Source organism: Mus pahari, chromosome 1, assembly GCF_900095145.1.
Source record: "Mus pahari chromosome 1, PAHARI_EIJ_v1.1, whole genome shotgun sequence".
Taxonomy (NCBI): Eukaryota; Metazoa; Chordata; class Mammalia; order Rodentia; family Muridae; genus Mus; species Mus pahari.
Genome location: NC_034590.1, coordinates 144,132,643 through 144,149,393, shown reverse-complemented (window position 1 = coordinate 144,149,393; position 16,751 = coordinate 144,132,643). Strand labels below are relative to the sequence as shown.

At 44.6% G+C, this 16,751-nt stretch overlaps 1 protein-coding gene across 4 annotated transcripts in view; it reads right to left on the bottom strand.

Moving 5' to 3' along the window:
* The window catches only part of Papss2 (3'-phosphoadenosine 5'-phosphosulfate synthase 2), a 71,299-nt gene that overhangs the window by 32,530 nt on the left and 22,018 nt on the right, over positions 1-16,751 (bottom strand). Inside the window, exon 1 of one of the 4 annotated variants that reach the window (XM_021192677.2) lies at positions 12,882-13,077. The exons of 2 other annotated variants lie outside the window; for them this stretch is intronic. In XM_021192677.2, coding sequence (XP_021048336.1) covers positions 12,882-12,896 — 15 coding nt within the window. In that variant the 5' untranslated portion in view covers positions 12,897-13,077. Of the gene's footprint in view, positions 1-12,881; positions 13,078-16,751 lie in introns of those variants that run through there. One more of the 4 variants, XM_029536586.1, reaches the window with a different exon arrangement.

Here is a 16,751-nt window from a genome sequence, read left to right as displayed (position 1 = left end):
CTTCTTCTTCTTCTTCTTCTTCTTCTTCTTCTTCTTCTTCTTCTTCTTCTTCTTCTTCTTCTTCTTCTTCTTCTTCTTCTTCTTCTTCTTCTTTTTAGTTTTTTGAGACAAGGTTTCTCTGTGTAGCCCTGGCTGTCCTGGAACTCACTTTATAGACCAGGCTGGCCTCGAACTCAGAAATCCGCCTGCCTCTGGCTTCCAAGTGCTGGGATTAAAGGCGTGTGCCACCACTGCCCTGGCCAATGTAATTAATTTTGAAGTAATGTACAATATCTCATTGACTCATACAACACAATCTACTACATTAGTAATAGAATTATGGCTCTGGCCTTCTCTAATTATACCTCCTTGTCTAGAACAAGGAAACAGAGTACTAGGTATTAATTTTACTAGTTTAAAGACAAACCCTGTCTTCTGACTCTAGTTAGACTATTTAGATACCCTCATAGCTCTGGTTCCATGGCAGTTAAAACTGGGTACCTTCTCTAGGAGGTAGAGGGAAATGTCTGCCTCTATACATGTATGTTCTCTTCAGGGTCTGTGGGCTTAAACACAGAGCAACCTAAAACCCCCGCAGCAAGGGGAATTCTAGTGGGGCTGGTTGACCCATCCTGTCTCCCTGGAGCCAGGTGACATGCTAAATGCTTACTAAAGTCAAAATCAGATGTGGTAGCTCACACCTGCTACCTCCAGTACTTGGGAGGCGGAGGCAGGAGAGTTCTCTGGAATTTGAGGCCAGCCTGGGCTGTACAAAGACTTTCAGACCATCCTGTGCTACAGTGTGTAATGTCTCACAAAGAAGAGAAAGCAAACCATCAAGGCTCCTCCCTACTCAGACATGGATAAGAGTTTGGTCTCTAAGTCTCTAAGTGCACTTGCCACACACACACACACACACACACACACACACACACACACACATCCATAATCCTACTTCATTTCATTATATATACATAGGTATGGGACCGTTCACACCCACAAAGGAGAATGATTCGTTTTCCTTAGCAGATGTCAGAAAGCTCCTTAGTAAGGGGTGGGGCCTTGTGAGCCTTCCCTTCCACCCTGCCCCCATATCGACTGACTTGATCCTGGGCAGGTAACCAGGCTCCAACAACCATGTCTGGAGAGACATGTCTCCTCCCAGTCCTCCAGCATGTGTCCTCCCAGTCCTCCAGCGTGTGTCTTCCCAGTCCTCCAGCGTGTGACCTCCCAGTCCTGCAGCGTGTGACCTCCCAGTCCTCCAGCGTGTGTCCTCCCAGTCCTCCAGTGTGTGACCTCCCAGTCCTCCAGCATGTGTCTTCCCAGTCCTCTAGCGTGTGTCCTCCCAGTCCTCCAGCGTGTGTCCTCCCAGTCCTCCAGCATGTGTCCTCCCAGTCCTCCAGCATGTGACCTCCCAGTCCTCCAGCGTGTGACCTCCCAGTCCTCCAGCGTGTGACCTCCCAGTCCTCCAGCGTGTGACCTCCCAGTCCTCCAGCGTGTGTCTTCCCAGTCCTCCAGCATGTGTCTTCCCAGTCCTCCAGCGTGTGTCTTCCCAGTCCTCCAGCGTGTGTCCTCCCAGTCCTCCAGCATGTGTCCTCCCAGTCCTCCCAGCATGTGTCCTCCCAGTCCTCCCACATGTCATTCTTCCTGCCTCCTCTTTGGCAGTGTTTCCTGAGCCTTGGCAAGGGTACCCAGTTTTTCAGTGTTGGTGCTGGGGCTCCAAGCTCTGTTCCCCAAGTGTGCATGACAAGCACCTTACCCAGGAGCCACCCCCAACCCTTCTTTGAGCTTAACATATATTTAGAGAGAGAGCACCAATGTTCTTGAACAAGACCCAGAGGATACTAGAAAACTCGGGATCGTGTGCAGGCAACATTTGTATGCAGAGTAGGTCAAGTTACCACTTTTCTGTGTCTCCCTTTTGTAAAATTAGTAATTTTTTAATATAAGTGTAAATAGTAAATAAATCCATCAGTTGTTATTTCTTTACCCTTGCAAGTAACCACACAGAGAAACAAAGATTTATTTCAAGATGTACCCCAATACTGGGCAGTTAAATGATTTATAATAGCCCCATGAACTGATCCAGCTACCTTCCCCCCCATTCCATGATATTTGCATATTACTGTTGCATATTATATTTGCATAGTGCATATTGGGCTTCAGATTTTTTTCTCATGGTGTCTTCTTGGACCCTCTCCTTGGGCCAGTCTCTTCATTCTACTGGCAGATCTGAATCTTTCTGTCTGTCTGTCTCTGTCTGTCTGTCTGTCTCTGTCTCTGTCTCTGTCTCTGTCACTGTCTCTGTCTGTCTGTCTGTCTGTCTGTCTGTCTCCCTTCCCTTTGGCAGGCAGAATCTTCTGCTCTGTTGTCTCTTCTGTCCAGCCATTAGGTGATCAGCATTTATTGACAAGGCAGAGAATAAATGGTAACAATTGTTTACACAAACCTGAGCCAGGAGATTCTTGGTATAAGCATTACAACATTGTGTCAGATAGAAACAAGGTGTGAGGGAAGAGAAATCAGCATTTGAAAAACACAAGGATAATCTTTACACAGTGCACAAAAACACTGTGCTTACACCCTTTAGAAACTAAAAAGCCCAAAGGGGCTATCGGTAGAGCTGTCTGGGGGTTGACATGGGATAGTGAAGTGAATAGGTTCTGTCAATACCAAGAAGTTGACCAAACGTGAGCACTGCTGGCTAGGATTCAATGCAGACCCCAGCACAAGAGACTGCAGACATTGGAGTGCAACCATTCACTTCAGAGAAGAGAGGGAAGGAGGAGCTTCCTCAAGACCCCCGAAATGATGGCAATGGTGGGGCGCAGGCCTGGTAATGTGGCAGAGTCCACCTCTGTAGCGACAGTTGACAGGAACAAGCATAACAGTGGTGTCAGAGGTGGGCAAAATGGTGGCTAAGACCCAGGGAGAGAGAGGGAGTGTCAGCCAGGTTAGCTACTTACATCTTCCAAAGTACATGTCCTAATGTCTCACCAGACAAATCTAGTCAGAACCCGGAAGGGGCGGGAACAGTCCTAGCACACTATGGGCTAGACAGGGTCGCACGAGAGGGAGACCCAGTCACTCTATAATCAAAGGACAGCGTTCGCACCTCCTACCGCTGTCTTTGCTCTGCCACTAAACTGAGACACGTCTAAATTATCAGGACTGCAAGGCCATTCCTGAGCTCCTTCATTGACTTTCAGCCCCCACTCTGTGCTAAGACAATCCTAGGCACTAAGCCAGCAGAATCCTTGACATCAATTTGGGTAGAAAGATGAACAACAACAACAACAACAACAACAACAACAAAATTGAAGTATCTCTACTTCCCTAAGGAGAGAAGCACACACTGGGAATGACTGTCATTAATAATAATAATAATAATAATAATAATAATAATAATAAACATACCCCTGATGAAAACCCAGGTCAAATAGCAGAAGGGTTACAAAGTGGAGCACTATTCAGATCCCAAAATGAATGGATGGCTGAAATGTTCAACGTGAATGGGATGACTGACCTTATGCCAACCCCAGGAAGTCTTATAGAAAATGGTGACTGTGTGATTCCCTTAATAGGAGGTCAGAGAATGGAGGAAACAAACCAGCCATGTTAGAACAGCAGCTGCCCGGGTGATGGCAGTGCTTCTGTACTGAGAAAGGCCTGGCAGGTCCTTATGTTTTCTTCACTGAAGGCACACTTAGGGTGTGCATTTCACCATAGGTAAAATTTATCAGTTGTGTGTTTTAAAAGGCAAAGAAACAAAAAGCATGTAGGATTTCAGACAGAGGAACCCCTTCCAGGATGCTAATGTGTTTACAGGAGAGGACTTAGCCTCCATCCACAGGACATTAGACTACCATGTTCTGGCCACCTGGGCAATGAGCCCCCAAAGTTCATTCTGTCTTTTTCTGGCTACTTTTTCTCAGCACATGGGCAGAAATCCAGAATCAGTTCACGTTCTATTAATCTTTTGTGGGTACTCTTGACACACTACTGAAGCTGTCTTCAGAAGCTTTTCATTTAGAACCAGATAGTTACTCATTTACTGTGTTTGTTCATTTATTTAATTAACATTGGTGGAGCTTGAACCAAGGGCCTCACGCATGCTGGGTAAGTACCCTCCAATTCAACTGATATTGCCTGCCTTTTGAAAGTGGCTTCGAAGCTTGCTGTGCAGTCCGACATGGCTTAGAGCTTGTTATTCCCCTTCCAAGTAGCTGGGATTACAGACATGTGCTACCATCACATACCTGGCTTTTAAAAGGGATAATTAAATAATTCCCCTTTATGTATATGTGTGCATACGTGTCTGTACTGGCACCACATGCATGTAGTTTCCTGGAAGGCCAGAAGAGGGCGCTAGATTCCCTGGAACCGAAATTAAAGGTTGTGAGCCCTTTCATTTATGTAGGTGTTGGGAACTGAACCCGGAGTCTCTGTAAGAGCAACCAGTACTCTTAACCACAGAGCCGTCTCTCAGCTCCTATAGCTGTGGTTTTTATCATAACTTTTGAACATTTTTTTTTTTCACTATAGAAAAGTTAAGCAAAAAATACTTTCCAGTGACCAGGTACTGAGTTCTTTTGGGACAGCAAAACATTTTGCTTACTTCAAAAATCAATCTTGATGTTTATCAAAGGCAAATAGAGTAGATATTTTGATGATATTTGAACTGCAGAGGGGTAGGGTAGCTAAAAAGTCTCCTTCTTCACTGGAAACTTTGCAGTTCTGTGAAGAGCATGTAGTGTTCCAAGCTTTGGAAAGAAAATCTTTGGCCGGTTCTGTAAAACACACACACACACACACACACACACACACACACACACACACACACACACGCACACACAAAGGGAGCTGCTGTTTAAAGAAAACTCTTTCAGGCTGGTGAGATGGCTCAGTGGGTAAGAGCACCCGACTGCTCTTCCGAAGGTCCGGAGTTCAAGTCCCAGCAACCACATGGTGGCTCATAACCATCCGTAACAAGATCTGACGCCCTCTTCTGGAGTGTCTGAAGACAGCTACAGTGTACTTACATATAATAAATAAATAAATCTTAAAAAAAAAAAAAAACAAAAAAAAACTCTTTCAAAAAAATCCCTGCCAAGAAAGTTTCCCTTCAACAAGCAAACATTAAAAAAAAAAAAAAAAAAAAAAAAAAGGTGGAATTAGAAAGCAAACCTGGATTGGAAGCCCACTTCAGAGTCTCCTTGGACTGTGACCCACAGCGAGTTATTAACTACCCCAAACTTCCATCCACTTTCCTGAATAACGAGATGCTTCCCTCCTGTGGTTGATGAAATATTTAACTAAGATCATTATTTAAATAAAGTAGCAGAGAAAACCCTCAGACATGGGGGGTTGGCTGTTGGATTCAGTGAGAAGCACGGGGAGATGATGATAGTCTAAAACCACGCAGATGTAGGAGATTCTCGGGGATGTGGGTTCTCTTTGGGGCAGGTCTGGGGCAGTAGGGCTCTTGATCACATCAGACAGGAGATAGGACGACCCCGTACATGGAATCATGAATTTCACACAGAGGACCAGGGTGTCGCTGCTCTTGCAGGTCTAATTACAGAAGCTCACCCAGGAAGCACTCCAAGCTAACCCATCCCAGTTTACCCAGTTTAAAAGCACCTCGTTTTGCCCAATGTACTGCCCTTGCTTGGGTGCTCTTGGAGTGGCACTTTGTTACCCGAAGAGGAGGGGAGGGCCTTTGCCCAGGGTCAGCTTCATGAGCTCTTCAGAATCCAGGTCACACCACACAACCTAGGCGCAGTGTCCCTTCACGGACACTCCCCTTCCTCCCATTGGTGGTGCAGAAAAAGGAGAGCAGCTTCTGAACTCAGGGTGAAGAGCTCTGGGTCATGGCAGAGAGCCTCAGCCTTGACACTGCGTGATCAGAAGAGAATAGCCTGGGGGAGAGACTTGAATGGGGTTTATGGCGGAGGGGTGGGGCAGTCCCAGAGCCAAGCTTAGCGTCACAGGTGTCTCACCAAAGGGAGGGCGCCCCTGAGACATCTAGAAACAGTGCGGCGCGCCGAGTTTCCTAACATATAAGAACAGCGAGTGCATCCGAGTTCTCCTTTAGCTCACCCTGCACAGTGCTAACAAAGCCACAGCATCCCTGGAGACCACCCACGGGTTCGCGAACTTGACCCACACAGGTGTTTCTCCACGCGTTTGCTGTTCCCTTGCTGGTGTGAGCTCCATGGGAGGAAGTAACACTAGAAGGCATTTCCTCAGACCATGGAAACGCCCCTCTGACTTTTCTCTGCTGTACCCTGGCTTTAAAGAATCTCTACAGTCATAATGCGGGAATCGCGATTCTTACCCAGAACTATTCATAGCAACGTTATTTAAGTCTTGAAGTTAGGAACCACAAATACGCTTGTGAATTAACGCGATGACAGCGCCTCTGGATGACATCAGTGCGTTCCCACCTGAAACTTCATCCTGCCATAGGCTCAAACTGGGAAACAGTTTGCAGAGTAAGTCAGCTTTAATCTCACTTTTTCAAGTTATTTTTATGTATTTGAGTCTAGGTGTATGTATGCACACCTGTGTGTGGGTGCCCCTGACAGCCAAAGGAGGGTGCTGGCTCCCCTGGAGCTGGAGTTACAGGGGGTTGTAAGCACCTAATATGGGTGCTGGAAACTGAATTTGGGTCCTCTGAAAGAGCAGTAAGGGCTCTTAACCACTGAACCATCTCCCCAGCCTTTTCACATTTACTTTTTAAAACATATGTATAAGGCTACAGAGAACAAGGAGTGGGAAATCAACAGTGAAATGATACTGGAATGAATCATCTGGAGGTTTAGGAAGGTTGGCAATTGTCTTCCCTCTTAATTCTATATTCTGAATTTTTAGCACTAAATTTGGAAGCAATATGTTTTTTTTAATATAAATATTTTGTAACCAGAAAATATGGTGTTTTCAAGAGATTCCTGATGTGCAGGGCAAAGCAAGAGGTAAATTACAACCAAAAGAACAAGAGCCAACTGAAAGCAATCGCTAAGCAAACCCACAGCTGATAAACCTTAGGAGCTGCTTCCCTGAACTCTGAGTCCCTCTAACAAGCATGGTGAGGAGCTAGGAGCCTACCAAGCATTTAACCTTGAGCGTCTAGTCTTCAATTGCTTCCTTAAGAGAAAAGAGAATTTCCCCAATAAAGGCCTAGCTACCACAGATGGAAACCTCACTTTACAAATTCTCCTTCATAAGCTATTCACCTTTACCTTCAGAGTCTTTGTCTGCTGTAGTTACCCTTGGGGACTTCACCCAAAGCATGCTAACAATGTAGTAGGGTTTGGTAGCAGCTGAACACGAAGCCCATTCTCTTCACCTTGGTACAGTTACCACACACTGGATATGCAACAGTTGGCTCCAACCTTGTAGTTACTGGGAGACAGGGGAGTTTTAAGTGAAGAAGAGTCACTAAGTTTTGGTTTTTGTTTGTTTGTTTTCAAGGCAGTTTCTCTGTGTAGCAATGGCTGTCCTGGAACTCACTTGGTAGACCAGGCTGGCCTCAAACTCAAAGAGATCTGCCTCCCTCTGCCTTCAGAGTTCTGGGATTTAAATGTGTGAGCTATAGCACCAGGCAAGTCACTAATTTTAAAACAGTGCATGTGTATATAAGGAGTTTATATAGGAGAAAATATGGTTCTAAATGATCGTGAATAAAGAGCCCAAAGATAAAGGAAGTTGACAAAGGGCCATGTTCAAGCTGAGCTCACGGGTACAGTTTTCACAATAAAGTGTATTCACTCATGTCCCTCAGCTTTCTGGTGTGTGATACATTCCTGAGATGTGTCTTATCATGATTTACTTGGGCACAAGATTTTAGGATTTGTCCTCCACAGTAATTTGTGGTTGCGGCATCAGGCCATATCGATAGAAGAACAGAACAAGTAGGTCTGTTCACTTTATGATGTCCAGGAAGCAGACAGAAGGGACCAAGATCCCAGGACCCCCTTAGTCACACCTCTGAATGACCTAACTGCTCCCAACCCACATCTTCCTCCTTCTTAGAGAGCCACAGCCATAGAACAGACATTTGACAACTGGACCTTCAGGAAACACTTCAGAGACAGCACTATTTATCACGCTAAGCACATTCCCGGAAGAGTGTTAAAATACTTTTGAGTTGGGAGAAACAAAGCTACATTAGGTGTCCAGGGACAAAATACTAATGCTGACCAGTGAGACAGAAGAGCTGACGGCGTACTTAAAAATCAAATTAAAACCGTTGCCCCCAAAGTGATTGCACAATATAGAAATGGTCCAAATCTAGAATTTATTAAGAAAAAAGTGTGATCAAATGGGAGGTTTTAGGGTGGATTAAAATTATAATTTCTGTCAGAAGACCAGAGGGATCCTTCTTATCAGCTCCTATCATCGGGTGCTTCAGTGAATCGTTCTCCGAGAGCAAGATGGTGATTTAAAGAGGAAATACTCTGACAGAAGAGACGATTGAACTTTTGGAAGTCCAATAAGAAGGCAGACACTGACATCAGACGGATGATAATTTGAACACCTTAGGTTTAACAAAAAACGACAACACAATTGTGTCTTAAGCGGAGCATCTTTAAAACGCAAGATCTGAAAACCTTGCACATGGCTTTTTACAGTATTTCTTTTTGTCCCCCGAGCTCTGAAAAACACGAGTCTACGCCGGGAAAATCCTGCAGAGGAAAATATGGATGCTTCCCTCCTCCCTGGAGTGTGTGTGCTGTTAGAGATCTCCATGAGCAGGTCTGTGCTCCGGAGATGTAGCGGGCAGCGACCGGAAGAGGCCCGGACCATGGAACTGCCACTCTGACGCTAGCTGGGGGACTACCCAGTATGGGTTTTTGTGCAGAGTTCTGCAGGAAGGAACGGGTTCAGCACCCTGGGGCACTAAAGCTAAAGCTGTACATAAGTCCCAAGGTCCCCCGCTGAATCAACTTCACTTTTAACTGTAGTGTGCACGTGATACTGTTGGTCTTACTGAACTGAACAACAAACATCTATCTAATCTCTTATGCTCATTCCCTCAGTAATGCCTGTCCTCACCATGATCCCCAACCCCGTGGATCAACTACCCCATTACGATTCATAACAGTAGCGAGTTTAAAGTCATGAAGTAGCAACGGAAATAATTTTATGGTTCGGGTCAGCACAACATGAGGAGCTGTACTAAACTGCATTTAGAAGGGTAAGAACCACAGAGCCAATAGAATTTATTGTCTCCCAGCCTCTGATATCTGTGGGATGTAGGCTTAGATTTTTCAAAGCCTACTTTACTTAGGGTTATTAAACGTTTCAACCTTCCTTCTAGGCACCGGACCCAGGTAGAGGAATAAGACAGTTAATAGAAAAATGGGGGTTGTGGACCTGTTTAGAAGTAGTTCCTTGGGGGTGGTTCTACTCTTCGTTGTCAGGATACCAACAGTCCAGTCCAATAGCAGATGTCGTACATGAATCAGTAGCGGTGATGCGACCCAGCAGAAACCACAAGGTTGTACCTCAGATTATACATGATTTTCCTCAAGGAGGGATGGGTGGCGACATTACTCAGCTTCTATCTTCACAGCACACGGATCCCATCTGTACCCATGTCACGTTTCCTCAGGCTTTGAGAGGCTTTTTCCACTAATGCTTAAAAAGCTACCTCCAGTTCTGGTAGTTCAGATGCAGGGTGTTCCCTAATCACTACAGCATCCGGGACTGGGCCGTTATGAAGGCCTCCAGTTGAATCACCCTTCCTCTGTGTTAAAGGTCACCTACTCTCACTTCCACCTGTGTCCTCCCTGTCACTCCCTAATCCTGCTGTGGATTCCAAGTTTCTGGATCCCAGAAAGGGCTCCTTAGTGCAGATCTAACTTGCTTTCTGTTGTTGATAAGGCACCGGACCTCTTCTGTAGCAGGGCTCTCTCCATCCTGGCTTCCACAGAACTTTCAGTGGGCACTCAGTGATCTCACATGCCCCCCAGACTTTGCCTCTACCACCAGGATGCTAGAAACCCCAAATCGGAATCTTTAGATACCCAAATGCCTGGTATCCGTGGCCCTCTCCAGCCACAGAAACAACACAAGGAAGATGGAATTCATCCTCTCGTCTTCGAGTCTCTCGGGTTCTCATCTGAGGAGTCATCCTGACACATTTAACTTTCCCTTTTAAAAGCTATCAGCTTATCTCTAATTCTTACAGCCAAAGTCGGCCAATTATTCTCAAGTCATCCTGCTCCTGTTAACCAGCCGTCGTTCCTGGGAGCCTCCCTGACAAACTGGATTCTCTCTCTCTCTCTCTCTCTCTTTCTTCTTTCTCTCTCTCTCTCTCATTAGTCCACTTATTGGCAACTTAAGATTTCCCTTGCTTCAAATCCTACAATAGACCACGTGGCTTTCAAAGCAATGCCCATAGACTTCATGTTGGGACAGAAGCCAAAGCTTCCAGCCTCTCTCCATTGCCCTTCCCCATTGGTTTGTTGCCTAAGCAACCTAGGCTTATCTCAGACTGGGACTGATCCTGCTTCAGCTCCCCAGTGATGGGATTATGGTATATGGCCCCGTGCTAGCCCCTTCTATTGACAGTCACATGAACCCCATTACTTTTTGAACAAGATATTCCTTTCGGAACCTCGGCCAAAGTTCTCCTTGCTTGGACCGTCCACCTCTTCCCCCATTCATTGTGGCTCCCACATCACAGCCAAGTTTCAGTTACCCTCCCCCTCCCCCCAGACACACTGCACAACGACCTCTCCTAACCCCACTGGGGCTTGTTTGGCCCCGTTTGACAGTTCGTTTCTCCACCTTAGCTAATTTCTCCTTGTGGAAAATACAGATTCCTAGGGCCCTCCCTAAGACAGTGTAGCTCAGCTGGTGAGAGGCAACGTCTGAAGCATCTCAGAGAGTTTCAGTGCTCAGGCAAGCACAGTGCTTGGAAACACTGGCCAATATGCCCAAACGTAGGTCACAAAGCAGTTGTTTCCCGACACACCTGTCTGCCTTTGAATTCATGTGCCTGAAATACAGTAGTACTTCTGGTTTACCCAACAGAGGGCTGGAGAGAGGTCTCAGCATGGAAGGTACTTGCTGGATAATAATGAGACCTAGAATTCAGATCCCAGCATCCTTTGACAAGGCAGGTGTCTAGCAAACACCCGTAACTGTGGCTCCCAGGAATCTACTCCCTGCTGGCTTCCACATGTGCACAGATGTGCACCCTACTCACACACACACACACACACATGTATACTTATGCACACATACACACAAATAAAATTTATAAGTTGGGAGGGGGTATGTTGGGGTAATATGGGAGGAGTTGGAGGGAGAGGTGAGGGGTAGATATGGTCATACTTCATTGTATGAACATTTTATACATATATAAAATTCTCAAAAATAAATATTTTATTTTTAGAGATATATTTATTTATTTATTTATTTTTGTATGAGTGTTTTGTCTGTCTGTCTGTAAGTGTACCATGTATATGCCTGGTGACTGCGTGTTGTGGATGGGCTTGGTGCTGTTCTTGTGAACCAATCCCCTAATGAATGAAGGAGCCAAACACTGGGCAAGTAGGAGGGACTTCCGGGTTCGATGGAGGAAGGAAAGAGGCAGGAGAGAGTGAGTTCCTTTTGGAATGGGGACAACATAAGGGTAAGATGTAGCTGCTAGAGTTTCCCACTATCATGGAGGATCCACAAGGATTCATCGCTGGAGGAATCAGATTTTAATAAGGCTGACAAGGTTAGGTTTCAGTTGTTGCGTCCAGAGATTGAGTTACCATTGTTCCTGAACTGAGTTTGTGTTGTGTTTTCCTTCATGTGGTGGCTCATCTGGGTTCAAGAGAGAAAGGTATGGTGGCAAAGTGTGGGTTTGCATCTATCTGATCTGTACCACAAAGGTTGTAGGGGGGGTGGGGGGAGAGTTGAAGCGTGGGGCTGGTGGGGTAATGACCAGCCAGTAGAAACTTAGGGAGCTGGGTGGAATGTTTTGGGAGCTCAAGGCCAGAGAGTCTCCATGAAATAAAACAGGTCGGCCATTGCCTGCCAGTGCATGGCCAGCCAGGCAGCCGGGGCAAGCCGGTCATTTTTTAATATTTCCTGCAACACACAGGCCAGAAGAGAATGTCAAATGACCTACAACTGGAGTTACAGTTTTAAGCTTACATGTGAATGCTCATATGTGGACAGAATCCAGGTCCTGGACCTCTGAGATGTTTTTACAGGCTAAGAAATATTTTAAAGTGTGTTTAGTTGTAGATTTGAATATAGTTTATGGCTAAAAACCTAATAAAGGTGATTTATATATGTCCAAACTCAGCAAAAGAAATACATCTAATATCAAAATATTTGTATAGTAATTATATTTCAATTAAGCTGCTGTGAAAATTAGTGTGTTGTATCAAATAAGTAATATTAGACAAAATTTAAACTTAAGAGAAGAATATAAATTAATTGTGATAACACTATTATTATTTAACCACTATTTAATCCTGACTATTCACTTCTTACTGAAGTAGGAATGACCTGTTTAGTAATTAAATTCTTTACTTACATGATCTAGTTTATTAAGTAAGCTATCCAGTTACAACCCTAAATATACCACCAGTTACATTACCTTTTCATATATATAACTTTGTGTTTATACCTTGGTTATAGAATCATACTATTTTTAAGCTACTTTATTCCTTTAAAATTAAAAAATAAAAATTATTAAGCACCAGCTATTTACTAAGAATTGTAGTAATTTGGAGCGTCAGAAGGCAGCCCAGACACACAACCAATAAGGCCACTTCTGAATCTTTCTACTATACCAGCAGTAAGTCCTCAACAAAAAACTGTTGAGACCGTAGCAGCGAAACGTCAGACACCTGGATCAAGTTGCCAGATTTCAAGGGCTTACTTACTCTTTTATGGCTCATTTTGAAACTGCAGACATGATAATTCTTCAGAGTTTAGGTAACTTCCTCCAAGACATGATATCTGATGTTGAGACTACTCGGCTTCTACACATGGCCTTGGACTTAGTTACCAACGGGGGGGGGGGGCTTTGCTGGCCTGGGGGTGAATGAACAGGCTGCAGAGTCTGTGAGTTGGATGGGAATGGGAATGGGGAAGAGAAGGCAACCTCACACTCCAGAACCCTGAATTCAGACTTTCTACTGCAGCACCCTCCCCCTCTATCAACCAATGAGCAAGGACTCCCCCTCCCCCATCTTTTTTTTTTTTTTTTTTCCTTTGGAACCCTGCCATTCCTCTTCTGGCTGGCACAACTCACAAATGCTAGTGTGGAAGGAAAGGACAATGTTCTACAGAGGTCAGCCTGCACACTTTTAATAAACTGCTTGGAGAAAAATAACAATTAAAACATACCTACACATGTATACCTAATCACCTGTTATTATTTAGTTTTTAAAAATCTATATTGGAATCTATAAAGGAATAAATTATTCCTTATTTTCTAGCTCAGTCAGTAAGGACCATGATGCCCTATGGGTGCCTAGCCAGCATGTAGTTTTGGTGGGATAAGGTCTGGGCTCCTGACAGGCAGAGGCACTGGGGTGCCCCACGAATTCTTGTCATTATACCAAGCCAACAGAACACTGGCAGAATTAAAAAACTTCCTGAGGGCTGGTGAGATGGCTCAGTGGGTAAGAGCACCCGACTGCTCTTCCGAAGGTCCAGAGTTCAAATCCCAGCAACCACATGGTGGCTCACAACCATCCGTAACAAGATCTGACACCCTCTTCTGGAGTGTCTGAAAACAGCTACAGTGTACTTACATATAATAAATAAATAAATCTTAAAAAAAAAAAAACTTCCTGAAATGCCTAAGGAAAGACGCAAGAGCAGAGAACCTCATATCATACGGTGAATGGACAGATGGTGACATGTTCATAGCTCTTCACTTATATCCCAGAGACTTCTTGATGTCCCCATCTGAGTGTCTCTGGATGAAATTCCAAAACACAGAAAAAAACAAAAAACATGCTTTTCTGAAGATTTTACAGACAAAGCAAAACAAAATATGAACTTGGCATTTCTTTTCCTAAAAACATTAAGGTGGAGGTGCCACATGGGTTGAGGAGATTCCTCAATCAAGAGAACAAACTGAAACAAGACAAAAAATGTCCTTAGGTTTCTTGATTCTCCTTGTGGTAAAGCGCAAAGATGCCATGGCCTAAAGACATGCTTGTCTCCTGCCAGTGCAACTTTCAGCTGTGCTTTGAAAATGGGAAACCCTGCCTGAGTCTGCAAAGGATTTCTGGGGATCCAGAAATACTGGTTAAACAAATGGGGCCACTCAGGAACCCTTCCTTAAGCAGAAAACATGACTCCAGGACAAGGCTTTAGTGACAACTGTGATGGTTCGTATATGCTCACTCTTTTTAGAAGGTGTGATCCTGTTGGAGTAGTTGTGTGTCACTCTGGGTGTGGGCTTTAAGACCCTCATCCTAGCTGCCTGGAGGCCAGTATTCTGCTAGCAGCCTTCAGATGAAGACATAGAACTCTTAGCTCCTCCTGCACCACGCCTTCCTGGATGCTCCCAGGTTCCTGACTCGATAATGGACTAAACCTTTGAACCTGTAAGCCAGCCCCAATCAGATGCCCTTATAAGAGGTGCTTTGGCCATCGGGTATCTGTTTACAGCAGTAAACCCTAAGACCCAAGGTTAGATATGAGTTTGTGGAAGCTGGATTTCTCTCCCCATTGAGCTACCAAAGCCTCATACTTGAATCCTTTTAGTTCATGCCTCTAATCTTAACACCCAGGAAGCTGAGGCAGAAGGATTGCTATGAGTTTGAGGCCAGTGTGATTGACAGAGTGAGACTTGGTGGAATACACAAAACCAACCACACAAATCAAAACAAAGAAACAAGCAGAAATGATGGAAACAGCAAGCACCCAACTGTCAATCAACAAAAAACTGTGGAGATAAACCATGATGACTAGGCCATGGAATCCTACACAGCAGTGACAGTAACCAAAGGACACAACTGTTAAGGACAGATCTTACAGATGCATCACTACAATAAGATAGTCACAGTTCATATACTGTAAGAATCCATTCATCTACACCTCATGAACACATAATCAAACAAATAAGCAAATAACCCACAGAATTCAAACCATGGCAGACACACAGAGTATCTGACTGTGTTAGACTGTGAACGAGACCTGCCATGGGTACGTGACAAGTACTCCCTTGAGATTCTGGGGCAGTCTTAGGAGGCTAGACTCTAACCTGAAAAATGTGGCTTATCATTGAGGCTACAACCGCAATGCCAGCATGGTCTATCCTACTGTCTAACAACTTAATGGACACATCCCATTACTACTCTCAGACATGCAGGCAATGGGAAACTTTTTACAGCCACACTCCTCTAAATCCAGACACAAACCCAGCTCCTCAGGGTGAAGACTAGAGTATTAATGATAGCAACAACAACACACTCAAACAGGATTAACCCAGTACTCTGGCTTCAATCTTCACTGATCACACACAATTAAACAACTGAGCAACTCCAGTTTTTAACACGGTCTTATACTCTATGGTTGTAAATAAGCCTAAAAAGGTTGTGCAGGCTACACAGCTCAACGTTATTCTCCCCCATTGGCACATCATAAACAAAAGCCATTGCAACTGTAGAAGCTTCAAATAGCTGGTAATGACACCCTGGGTTTAAAACTTCTCAAATCCGAGAAGACAAAACATTTTCAACCACAATTCTGCAGGCACGCGGAGCAGCCACTTAGCTCTCTACTGCAAATGCACATTGACTGTACACTACTACTCCTAGGCTGGTGGCAGAAGCCTGGTGAGTTCAGGCATAGTCCCTGGCACTTACAGTTTCTGAAAGTCGGCCCATGTGGGTCTGGGATTAGGTCACGTATGAGCAGCTACACACCTTGAAACGTTCAGCCCCATCCTCAGACCCTAACAGGAAAAGCACAGTTGATATCTAGGGGCTTCAAGCTCTCTTTGCTCTCAATCCTGAGTGGAGAGGCTAGACTTCCAGATGGTTCTCCTTCACAGGTTCAGCTCTACTTCAGAATGTCTCAAACTGTTGACGATTTCCTTCACACTCTTTCTTATGGTAGTCCCTGCCATCCATCCACAGGGGAGGATGTAGAGAATCACCGTCACCACCCCCACTTCTAAAATCCACACTGTCTACATCTTTACTTGAGGCAGATGGCTTGACACCAGAGGAGGGAGTTTTCTTCACTTTTTCATGCTTGTTTGTGGTGAGCATTTTCTTTCTTTTTTGAAACATTTTTTAAATGCCATATTTCATATTTGTTGTCTAATAAAATGATCTTAAGGACTTAATTCTAAAACTTCAATAATTCCAATGGATTTGAGGTGGGAAATCTTCCCAGAATGAACTTGTTTTTTTTTTTTTTTTTTTTTAAACTTGGAATTTTTTTTTTTTTTACACTCTTATGCTATGTAGTACTAGCCTTTCTTGAACTCACTGTGTAGCCCAGGTTAGCCTCAAATTTGTTATCTTGTTACCTCTTCAGCAGTGTTAGAGTAACAGTAACAGGCGTGTGCTACAAGTCTGGGGAAAGAGGAGAGAGAGGGGAGCGCTGTCCTTTGAGCTGAAAACTGAGGATCAGGCTACCCCAGCCAACTTGAAGCCCAGATTTCTTTCCCTCGGGACAAATGCCTAAATGGGCACAGATAAGATAAGCGGTGTTGGGCCGGGCGTGGTGGCGCATGCCTTTAATCCCAGCACTTGGGAGGCAGAGGCAGGCGGATTTCTGAGTTC